This window comes from Pristis pectinata, chromosome 3 (genome assembly GCF_009764475.1).
Source record: "Pristis pectinata isolate sPriPec2 chromosome 3, sPriPec2.1.pri, whole genome shotgun sequence".
Taxonomy (NCBI): Eukaryota; Metazoa; Chordata; class Chondrichthyes; order Rhinopristiformes; family Pristidae; genus Pristis; species Pristis pectinata.
The window spans coordinates 45,607,709-45,620,595 of NC_067407.1; the positions used below are offsets into that span (position 1 = coordinate 45,607,709).

The 12,887-nt window shown below is 39.0% G+C and overlaps 1 protein-coding gene across 1 annotated transcript in view; it reads right to left on the reverse strand.

Moving 5' to 3' along the window:
• Nucleotides 1–12,887, reverse strand: part of hmcn1 (hemicentin 1) — a 361,968-nt gene that overhangs the window by 221,756 nt on the left and 127,325 nt on the right. The window contains 2 exon segments of the mRNA XM_052011513.1: nt 2,993–3,134; nt 11,373–11,648. Of these exon segments, the coding sequence (XP_051867473.1) occupies nt 2,993–3,134; nt 11,373–11,648 (418 nt within the window).

Below are 12,887 nucleotides of genomic sequence, written 5' to 3' on the forward strand. Positions count from 1 at the left end.
ATGTTAAAAGAATAAACCATGAACCATCCTCTTTGACCTGATGTGTGGCAAGAACCTGACATAAGGAATCCCCCTTTTCCTGGCATGGCAGGGGTGGAGTGACAGGGATAAGATGGGCTTGGGCAAGCATAACAACCTTAGAGAACAAATATTGGTCAGGAGCCAAAGTAAAATCAAAACTCTCTACTAGTATTTGCTTCAAACAGATTTTTACAAAATCTGCAAAGGAAATCTTCATCTAATAAAAATATGGTTATTCAGCAAATCACATAACCATAGAAGACACTCAGAATAACTATTACAAAAGCAGTTTTTCAAAATGCAAATGGCAGGAGCAGGGCTAAGAATTTCTCAAAAACTGCAGATAGTGAAAGTTTGAAATAAAAAAAAAGAAAATCCTGGAAACACAAAATATTCAACTCAACAGTTTCAGGTAATTTGTGTCTCTGTTTGTATCGGAGTTGGCCAACTCTGCTATAGGTTATCCATCTGTAACATTAACTCATTTATTTTTCTCTACTGACACTGCCTGATCTGCTTGACATTTGCTGGAGCTCTTTGACTTGCATTTCACAACTTTTACAAGTCCTTTTGTTTGTTTTCCCTTTCTTGGTAACTGTCGTCAATAATCTTTTCAACAGCTTATTACTACGGCAATCCTGGCCCCACCCCATCAGAGATGTCCTATGTATTCTTCCCCCCGCCCTCTCTTCTTCGACTTGAAATGTTAAGTATGTTCCTCTTTCCACAGATGTTGTTCAACCTACTGTGTCTTTTTCAGCATTTTCTGTTTTTATTCTAGCATGCATCAACTTGGTCATGAGTTGAACCTTTAGGATGTGGTCTTTTCAAATATTTTCAAAGGCTGTATATTTCAAAAGTTTTTGAATGTAATAACTCGTGTTAGCCCCCCAGAAAGCAAGCAAAATTCATTGTTTGTGAACTTGGGTCCCCATCCTGGAAAATCAGTGATAGTGAATTTCCAGACAGCCACCACTAGAGGCTGCTAGAGCACTGGGTTGGCACAACTGCAGTCGTAGACATGAGGGCTCAGGTAAGATTAAGCCTGTTCTTATTTCAACAGAAAACATGCATCGACAACCTCGCTTTCCAAACACCTACCCACCCTCTACCTCCTTGCCTCAAAGCTGCAGTAAAGTTCTATAAATGCCAACTAACCTCAAAAGCTCTCCCACAAGTTCGTCCTTCATTGTTCATCTGATTCACTGAGTGTTGGTTGGGATTGAACATTGAAGCCAAGCCTCTTTCCCCCACTGTTGTCCACACAGATTTGCTAGCAGTGGTTATTTGACTATAATCAGTTCTGCAGATGCTGATAATTTTTTGTTTCCTCTCTCTAATTGCGACCTACTGTACTCCAAGTGCTCAAATCCAATTAATTGACTTTGGAGGGACTGAACCTGGAGAACTGTGGTCTGGTCTGCTCCTTTTTATTCAGAGCAAAAAAAAAGTGACTTTACTTCAAAACATTAGGAAGGAAGTATTTACTTTCCAATATGTCTGTACATATACCAATTGATTGAACCCACTTTCACCCAGCTGATCTGCTATGTCACAGGGTGGATGCAATGACATAATGTCAGTTGTAGGAATTGCTTTAAAGCATGTCTGTCTCTCCTGGTGGAGTCAGTATGGTAAGGAGCCTGAGCACCATCGTTACCCACTCCAGGGTTCTGCAGTTGAAGAGAGTGATTACAGGGCAACACTTGAGGTATGCACATATGTAGAGCTAATTAGTTAAAATATAGGATTCCTTTCAGAAAAAGTACATACCATCTTATTACATTTAAAGTGACATAAACAAGTCTGGAGACAATAATAATAAGATTAACATGTTATGAAATTGATCCTGATAGATGGCCAGACAGTTTCTACTAGAGTACTGAAAGTCAAACCAGAGATTTAACTTGGCTGAATAGGTGCTTCAACAATCCTAGTTATTAAGCAAGGCTCAGTTATCATGAAGTTTCTTTTCAGGTGTACCATTGCCAGAAATTAATAAAACCTGTACCCACACAAATGCCACTTTTAACTTTCCTCCAATGTTTTTCCCAGCACCAAGTTAGCTGTGGCTCAATTGGTAGCACTTTTGCCTCTGAATCAGACGGTTTGGGTTTAAGTCACACTACAGAGAATTGAGCACAACAACTCTGGCTATTCCTCCAGTGCTGCATTGAGGGAGCGTTGTGCCGTGAGAGATGCTGTTCTCCTCCCTGAGATGTTAAACAGAGACATGAAGGCAAATGAGGCTGCAGATGCTGCAATCTAGAACAAAAATAGAATGCTGGAAAAACTCAGTGGGTCAAGCAGAAGGTTGAGACCATCCAGCTTTCTGCTTTTGTTTTAAACTGAGACATGTTTGCTCACTTAAGGTTATGTAGAAGATCCCATGACACAATTTCAAAGAGCAGCAGGTGAATTGTCCCACGTGTAATGGTCAAGGTTTGTTCCTCAAACAACATTTCTGAAACAAGATTATCTGGTCATTATCACAATACCATTGGCAAGAGCTGTAAAGTGCTTTGGAACATCCTGAAAAAGCCATAAAAAATGCACGACAAATTCAAGTCATTCTTTCCCTCCTGAAGGTACTATCTCAGCTTCAATCCAGCTGTTAGAAATTCACCAAATTGTCATCTCGCTCACATCTGTTTTGGCAGTGATGACCAATTTCTACTTCAGCAGGCACTTCAACACTGTAAAAATACCAACAACGCTGTCTCCACAAAATCTTGCCAATCCAGTGAAAGGATGTGAACTAACACTGGTGTCCTCTCACAGGCCAAATCTGAATCTGTCATAATCTGACATCTGCAAGAGTTTCCTCTCCAGCACCTCAGTGGCCATCAGGAACCAAACCCTGTGTCCATGCTGAATAGCTCATCGGCTGGGTTAGGTGTTTTATGAGTTATTGATGGCTCATAACAAAGTAACAAAGTCTTCAGTTGTCAGAAAATATTACAATCCATACCTGTTTGTTCCCATTAGAAACATGTCATTATGAGTCCAGACTATGTGTGGATGGGGGTAGCCTGTGGCAGTGCAGCTGATTCGCACCTCCCTCCCTTCTGTGAAGGTCTGGTTCGTGGGATGCACCGTGACTCGTGGAGGTTCTGGTTGAAAACACAAAATTAGCATTCACTTAGGATAAAATGATTTTGATGAAGAGCAAATCATGCAGGAGTAGGAGACTCAAACAAGGACAATCAGTATGAAGAAAACCACTTAACTACTGTAAACCTGAGCACCACTTGTTGCACAGAGCAGGTGGCTTTCTTTGACTGAATACACATTCTCAAGATTGTGAATCCAGGCCATTGGATTCCAGGTGCAGTGCATTCTATAGCTTCAAGGTCAACTGCTCAATAACACTTCAATCTCGGATCTTTGTAAGAATATTTGTTTTGATTCAGGACTAGCTAAGATCACCAAAAACAAAAGGGCACCTCTAAACCTCAATAAACACCCCTACTGCATTGATGGCTGGAAGAATGTCTCTGGTTTCAGCACTGAAAAACATTTCCCCCTACCTATCCCATGACATAGTACAACTTCAGAGCTCCCTGTTAAAATCATGAGGTCCAAAGGAACACCCACAACACTCTCTTAATAACAAATAAAATAACAGCAATTATACCTGAGACATCACACGTGGATGTGTTTTGGTACAGCAAACAATGTGAATTCCTGCACTGATTAAATGCCATAAGTGTCATAATTTTCCATTAAACATCCCAGGGGCCACAAAATCCCAGTTTCTGAGACCCACCAGCTTAAATCCTTTCCCTACAAATAACTCATGAGATAAGAACATATTCAATGTGGTCAAACTTCACTGCAAAGTGCTCCTTAAACAAGGGATACATGTTGGCCCCACGATGTTGATTTCAGTATTTGAAGGTTAAAGTTTAATTGTTTTGGAAGATTGGAAGTTGAAATTAACCTTGAGATTCAAAGTATTTGATGTAGATCTATCTTTATGGATAAATTAGTGGCAATCTTGTTCTAACAAAATATTAAAGAGAGAATCACCATTCCGCAGGCATGAGGCATTTAACATCTCAGCTAAATGCCAAGGCTGTTGAGCATAACGTTTAAATAAAGCACGAGAGCCATTTTGCAAAGTATAGATGTTATCAGCTTTACAGTCTCAGTCAAGGAAGCAGAAATGTGGTTCCACTTTACTGTTAAAAGACACTTCGCTGCATTCTTGAGGAAAGGAAGGCAGAGGCAAATTAATTTTACATGCAGCTTTGTTGTGTATTAGCTCACATTCACTGAGGGGATATTATGACATACATCACCCAGAGACTGTGGGCAACAACCAGAGCCAAACTTATCACCTTCAGGGTAATGTAGGTGATATTTTCAAAGCTGCCACTTGGGACATGCACAAGTGTGGGCAAGTTATTAACCTGTTTTTGATATCAGCTCATCTGTTACTGTTTTAAAAGGTGCAGATCAGGGTCATATGTTCAATGCTGAACAGTAAACCCCACGACATTGACCAGAAACTTCAGACTCATGATTTTCAGTCACATGATGTGATCGCTATATCACTGACATTTTCTGTTTGGTCATTCTGACAACATAAGATTACAGAAACTTCAAAAGAATGCATAAATCATGGAAGCAGTCATTGTGAATATTTACAGTTGTGAATTATTTTGCATACATTATCAGCATTTACTTAGAATTTATAAATTTACATTTTTTGCTCACCTTCAATTATAAGTGATTTAAATGTTGAAGTTATTATTAAATGATCCATCAAAAAATCTGGAGGTACATACAGACAGAGAGAGTCCTACTTTGGAGAGGTCAGAAGATTCACCAGGTGCATAAGAGAGGTAGGGAAAGAAAGCCAGAGTCTTCATTTATAATGACATGGATTATGCAACCTTTTTTATAGAATAATCTTTATATGTTTTGCCAATGTATGATAAGTACTATAATTAGCTATGTAATCAGCAACCAAGCCTAGGAACTGCATACTTTAATAAAAGAAAGCAATCAATTATTTCACTTCCATGCCAAGACTGAGAATTTCTATAAAGAAAACTAACATCAGTGTGTAACAGTCATAACTGAATGGTGAACTAAGTTGAAGTATTCAGGTGAACTAAGTTGAAGTATTCAGGTAGACTTAGCTGAGCCTAAATCACAACTGGGCTTTAGTAAGCATTTCATCTCAACTCCAAGAAATCAATATAGGAGTTTGTCAGTTTTAAAGGCCAGTTTTTTTTTTAATGTCTGTGAACATTGTCATGGGACTGTGAAGAGAGAAAATATTGTAACCAAAAGCCTGTGCACATGCACTTGAAGAAACTCAGGCAAGTATCACCCCATAAATTACTTTTGTGGCTCATCTTTAAATCGCTGTTAAATGCACAGTATCAAGATTAATGTTTGAAAAGCTCTAATAGAAAACATTATGTTGCCTTCAGACAGAAGTGAGTGAGTGCTGTTGAAGATAATGATCCTTAAGCTGCTAGATTTATGGGACTATCAAGAGTAGTAGCTAACTGTCCTTTGTATATGGAAGAACATCACGATGGGGTCTTGGTGTGTACAGCCAATCACAACAACCCAACTTTCTTGCCAGTAGTTAGCTCTCTACATTCCCCCTGGATCCACTGGTGTTAACTTCCTTTATGAATTTGTTTCAATCCTCATTAGTGAGGTCCTGCAAGACGTCAGGGCAATGCCTAAGTAAATAGTATCACATGTGAGTGTCAGAACACACCCTACCCACAAAACAGCTGAAGAACTTCAGCAGCCAGATCAAACCATGTCCCTTGACTTAGTCGACTGTAGAAGTTTACACATTTCAGTGTCTTTTAATCTCATTCAAAACTATTCAAAGTTTAACAAAAATCAAATAAAATATGAAGATAAATAAAACAAAAGACTTGAAGGCTTACAAAATTTAAAGAAGAACATATAGCAAAACCCGATTAATTAAAAAAAAGGACTGAAACTCACCTTTATCCTTGCAGGCATTTCCCTCCTATCAAAAAAATGCAGGGGCTGTACCTGCTACAACCTGGCACTCAACTGCTGGACTCTGTGAGGAATCCTGTGCTGGAACTTAGTTTGGAAAAGGCCAGTGATGAGTGGCCAACAAGTTTGCAAATTCCACATTCATAAGCAGGAACTCTGAACTTACTGGTAAATCCACATGAAAATGCTGGCAGTTCTGTTTAGAACAGATAGAACTTCCCTCTAAAATCTGGACCAATGTGCTGCCAACTGAGGAATCTGTCATGGTATCTTTATTTGGTGAACATGTGGTGATGGCAATGCTCTATATACCATCAGATAAATGTTCACGTCTTAGAAGGGTGGTAAGCAGCTTATTTGGAAATCAGAGTGTCCTCATGCGTTAATTAATGAGACTAGCATTTACGCTACTGTGTGAAGATCCAAATGATGGGCAATCACAGAGCAGTTCCAATACACCAGCTATTTATAATACACGATCCATTAGCTGCACCCAGCCTACCAGATTTTCTGTCCAAACCTCCTCGGTTAGACTTGGAATTTCCTGGGAGCAGTGAGCTTCCAGGACCTGCAGCTTCCCTTCCTGCATTGAGCTGGAATAACAAGGTTCCTGATCAGTGGGGGTCTGATCAGTACACTGTCTTCCCACCAAAAATAGTGAGTCTGTCCCCAAAAATGCCCTGACAGCCAGACTTACAGGCTGGAAAAAATGTCAACAGTTTGAATGTATTCATTACTCAAAAACACTAAAAAATATTCCAAAACTTAACAATTTATATTCCAAAAATTATATCCAAAAATAATTAAATTTAATATTCAAATTAAATTTAAAAAGTAAACTTTTAAACCACCTAAAAACAATTGAAATAATTAAATACATTTAAAAAGATCTAAGTGAATTCAATTAATTCAAAAAATGTAAATAATATGTTATATACCTCTCTCCCCTCTTCCATCCATGGAAATTAATTAAGTCACTGAACCTGAGCCAGGTCTAACCTGGCACAGGTTCACCCCAAGATTTCCCAGAGAAAGTGCCAGGAATCTGCAGGAAGTTGCCACTCCATCAATGGATTCCATGAGGAGTGCAATCTGGGATCACAGTCAGAATGATAGCGTTGAGTAACTCTCTGCATTTACAGGACTTTTGTGTTACCTTCTCTTTTTTGGCTGTACGTCTTTGGCCTGGCCATTTTCATGCTTCCCACAATTTTCCACTTATTGTCCCATTGCTCCCAAGGCTTGCCTCCTCAGCATTCTTTCTTCTCCCAGTTCACCATCTGCTGTTTCAAATTTACCTATTCCATAATACACGTTTGGCAATGAAAAATCTGTTGAGGCCAGACTACCAGCTAATTGACCTGAGGCTAGGAATATCCAATCCAAACAACTATAGTACTACCAGGAGTAAAAGCAAATATGCATTTTGGGGAAGAAAAAGTCTAAGATTACAAGATTTGGATTTCAAATACTTAAATATTGCTTAATTTACTCGTATATTATATAGCTTTGTTAATTTAAAACATATCAGATAAAAATGCATGGGGAGATATATAAAACATGAGGCTTTGTGACATGACTGTGGTAGGTTGGTTCAAAACAATGTAAAATAGTTCTATGTAAACAGCTATTTAGCAATGAATTTAGCAAAGGTGGAGGGTAATTTGGACTTCAGGTGACAATGTAAGTGCAAATATACACTATTTGTTGAAGATCACTCTCAATCTCAGTTTCAGTGTCTATTCGGACTGGAAAGGAAGTGGGATATGGAGTCAAAGGCACAAAGGTTGTGCAAATCATTTAAGAGCTTTACTGCTACCTGCTTCCTCCTCATAGTGAAACACTCCAACACAGTGCAGAGAAGATAAGCATCCAATAAAAAAATACATAAGTGTCTGGGGCAGGTAGATTGAAGACATGGTCATAAAGAAGACCTTATAAGAAGGGAGGCAGGGAAGGGGTTCTACAGAAATGGTTCCACAAAGAGTCCAATAGCTAAACAGTCATGTTTAGAATAGTGAATATGCAGTCACTGGGAGTCTGAAAGGTGGCCAGATGACAAGTTTATAGAGAAGATAAGGATAAAGGTTTTTAAATCTACACATAGCCAATGGTGATTGCGACGGATGTTGTGTTTGGCCAGGTGCGTGAGAAGAGGATCCACAGATAAGATGCTCACTGATCCCACAAGCGTATTGCTACGTGTGAAGAGCAGAGGCAGCAAGACAGCAACACTACTTTTATTGCTCAAACTATGCCATTTTATCCATTACAAATTTTACAAAAAATTAGGGAAATCTGCAGCATAAAATTTTGTCTTCAAAACAACATTTTCTTTCCTTATTCCTTCTCCCATCCACCTTCTTGTGGATGGTGCACCTTTTGCAGATCATAAACAAGGATAGACAAGTGTAAGGAAATGGAAATATGTTAAAATTGTTCTGGAAGGACAAATGAAAACTTGGAACTAGCCTGCTAAAATGCAGAATCTTTTTTGCTCTCTACACTAGGATGTTGCATAGATTGGAGGACTTTGGTTTTGGAGAGAGATTGGATAGGCTGGGCTTGTTTTCACTGGAGCGTAGGAGGCTGAGGGTTGACCTGATAGAGGTATATAAAATTATAAGAGGCATAGACAGGATAGATAGTCAGAATCTTTTACCCGTGGTGGGTGTATCAAAAACAAGGCGGCATAGGGCTAAGGTGGGAGGAAGGAGTCTTAAATGGGATCTGAGAAGAAGATTTTTTACACGGAGTGTTTGATATCTGGAGCTCACTGACAGAGTAAGTTGTGGGATCAGATACAATTGCTACATTTAAGAGACACTTGGATAGGCACTTGAATAGGAAAGGCATAGGTGGATATAGACCTAATGCAGGCAATGTGATTAGTGCAGATGGGTAAAAAGGTTGACATGGATATTGTGGCTGATGAGTCCAATTCTGTGCTGTACAATTCTATGACTTTATGACTCTATAATCTCATGTTCTTAACTGGCAAATTGGTTGGGACGTAAAAATCTTCTAAAAAAAAATTGTGCACTGATACCATAACTGATTTCAGAAACAGTGATTTTGGTAAAAGGTTTTCAGTGTATTTTTATCCTATTTAAAATCTACATGGACTGCCTTTTTTAAAATCTGAATGACAATCCTCTCTTCCTTTTCTAGTCTTGTTAAATAAATAAATCCTATTCAACTTCCCCTACCTCGAAGATGACCTCCCAACTTTAAACAGCTTTCTGTAATGATCTTACATCAAAGAAAGTTCAATGACTATTATTAACTGTCTTTAGGCCATCCTGGCAGCTGTTTGCAAGAGAAGGGCATTCTGGTACCCAAGAGATAAATTACTCACAACAAAGAACATGGTACAGAAAGAGGGCTCAACACTGCATTTCCCAAATCTTTGTATTTTTAACCCAGGCTAGAAAGAGCAAGGTAGTATTCAATGCTCTCCTCTGAAACCATCTGGCCGACCCAAAATATTATTTGTAACTAACAGTATAAATGGCCAAAAGAATATGAGAAGAAACAAAGCCAACAATTATCTCTGCTTATTTCTGCTGTGCCCCCTCCCTCTATATCCAAACAGCACCACAGTTTTTTGAGAATTGATATCCCTCATTCATCAACAAACGTAAAATGTAGTTGTTAATTTTACATATCCAAAGGTATCAGAAGCCCAGACACAAAGGGTCTTTCAAATTCAGAGTGCAATACAGTAATAAAATCAAGAAAAAAAGATTTTTCTTTGTTCAATCTTCTTTTGGCCTGGACAGAGATAGAGGGCAGCTATACAAGACAATACAATGATTTTGGTTAATCAGTATACTGTTGTAAAGTAATGAAGAAATGCCCCATATTCACTGCCCTACACTGTGTATCCAGTTCTGTCCCATGTTTTTCATGCTGTTATCCTCATTTTCACTGAGCCATTCTGGGTCCTTGTTCCAACATCCATGCTTCATCTTTAAGCCTTTACATCCTCACCCCATACTAACTTTGCACCCTCCTCCGATCTTGCATCTTTATAGCTTTTGGAGCCAACTTTAATCTGTAGCTCCCCCTTCTCCCATATTTATTGGTGACAGAGCCTCCAAGGACCCAGGGTCTACTTGCGATTCTTCTTCTAAACATTTTTTTGTTTCATACTTCACCCTGCCTTCAAATATCATTCAACGTCCTTTCAAGTGAACTTCAATCACCCATTATTTTTCAGTGTCCCCTCAATCAGCCATGGGATCATTACCCTCATTAAGAAACCATATGAATACAAATGGAATTACTGTGATTTTCAAGATTATTCTGTGGACTATGGCACAATACTGGCTTTTAAACACATTCTCTTCTCTAAAGGACTTTTCCAAGCTTTATATTCTCATACTGAAACCTGGACTTAGAATGAAGATGATAGTAACTGGCAGTAATTCAGCAGGCAAGATTATACAGGGAAAAACATTTAGGTTTAATTAAAATATAATCCTCATGGATGATTACGGCACAGACCATTCAGCCCATCATGTCAGCACCAGCTCTCTAGAAGAACAATTTAGTTCCACCCACTTAATCTTTCTCTGTAGCCTTGTCATTTTTCTTCACCCTATGTGTATCCAATCCCTTCTGAAGGCCACAATGGAACCTGCTTCCACCACATCTGCAGGCAGGGTGTTCCAGATTCCAAGCACATGTTACGTAAACAAGTTTTGTAACTCTTAATTCACTTCGCTTTTATTTTATTCCTGTTACCTCCAGTCCTCAACCCCTCCACCAAAGGAATACAGCTTCCCACTGTCCATTTTGCCCACACCCTTGATATACTAGTATCAAATCTCAGCCTCCTCTTTGCTAAAGAAAACAGTCCTACCCTCTAAAATATCCTTGTAACAGTGGTCTTTCATCCCAGGAACCATTCTTGTAAATCTTTTCTGAACTCGTTCTCAAGCCTTCAAACCCTTCATGACGCAGTGCCCAGAACTGAACACAATACTCCACTTGAGACTGGACCAGTGTTTTATAAAAGTTCAGTTTAACTTCCCAGTTTTTATACTCTACGCACCTATTGATAAAGTCCAGATGTTGCAAAACAAAAATGCGTGGAGCAAAGGGACAAAATAAAACTGAACAGACTTTCCCTATTCACACGCTATATTTGTATTAACTTGATGGTACATCGTCTCTTCCATAATTTAAGAAGTTTGTTCCTCCTAACATATTCATGGTTTACTGACATTATGGCAAACTGAAACTTCTGAATTCTTTTTAAGATTTGCTAACTGCTTTTATGTTGAGATAGTGTGTGTGAAATGAAGCAAGCATTTATCTGTACATTGCAATTGTGCACTTACCTTGTACTATCAAATAGACAGAAGCAGGTGTGACACCCCCTTCATTTGCAGCGATGCAGTTGTATGGTCCTGCATCAGCTGGCTGCACGTTCCGGATTTCCAGAGACAGGTTGCTCAAGACTCGCACTCTGTGTCTTTCTGCCAGTCTTGGGTCAATGCCATTTCTCAGCCAGGTGAGGTTGTAGCGTACTGTGCTCAGTGTCAAGCAGGTGAGTATGGCCCGCTCCCCAGGAATGACAGTGACGTTGTTGGGCACCTGAATCGTTGGAGGCGGCTCTGCACATATAAAGAAAAAGAAAAGGTAAAGTATTCAAGATGAAAACAATGTCCTATTCATTGGCCCTCAATTCAAAGGTTGTCAAGGATTCTATGCTGAAGTAGCTGTATAAATATTTCCTTCAAAATAAACCTAAAAGTTCAAAATAGAATTAATCCTAATTAGACTATGAGGTAATACCATCTGACCCTGTTCTGCAATTTAATGAATTAGATTCTGTGTTGCCATCTTCTAATATTTGCTTCTATGCTTAGCACGTCCATGGAGAGAGAAATAGAGTTAACAATTCAAATTGATGAACTGCATTGATCCAACTTGTTAATTCTCTTCTTCTCCCCATCTGCTTTATCTGCAAAATATCTCCAGCATTTTCTATTTTTATAACAGAAATCAAATCCAAATTACTTGTCTCCCACAAAGCATCTAAGATCCTGCTGACTGGGAACTTCTGAGCAGGTGGCAAGGATACCTGTTCCAAGTCAATAGATCCCCTTTTTTTAAAATAAAATCATGATTACATTTGGTCCCACTGATGTTATTTTACAAATTACCTTTCAGCATCAAAAATCAGATCCAAATGAAAAAGTTAAACTAAAATGTGCACCTAAGTGGGACTGCCAAAACCAACATATTTTCTAAAGAACCTCTGCCTGAGTTGATCTCTGGAGAGTAAGAGTTGTAGAGGGAGACAAGATCGTACATAAGGTCTTCCCTGCTCAGTACAAAAGCACAACAAATATCGGCACTCCTGTAGCCAAACTTCAATCTTCAATTCGGAGGTCAAATTTTAGAAGAGAGTTAAAGGCTTTAGTGAGACCCCATTAGTCACCTCACAAAACCGGAGTGGAAGCAAATCACCCTTGATCCCGAGGGACTGACTAAGAAAAAGCAGAAGCAGCTCTGCAAACTGAACTTCATAAGTGGTTTGATTCACCTACCCTTTAAAAATTCACAAATTACATCAATTATTACTGAATAGATTCAGCAAGAGTACGGGTCTCCTAAAATTACTGGTGCTTAATGTGTATTCAGGGTGAAAGCCATGATTGGCTCATGCTAAGCACGCAAATTCCTGCTTGAGGTGCACTCTTGAAAATCACACACATATGGCAGCAGGATGCAGGTACTCCATACTGCATCATTGTAGCATGTGGTGGCATGCTTCAGTCAATTTCTAGCCCATGAGTTCTTTTATTTATTTAATGTTCCAGGATTTATGCATGTGTTTGAAGTCCTTT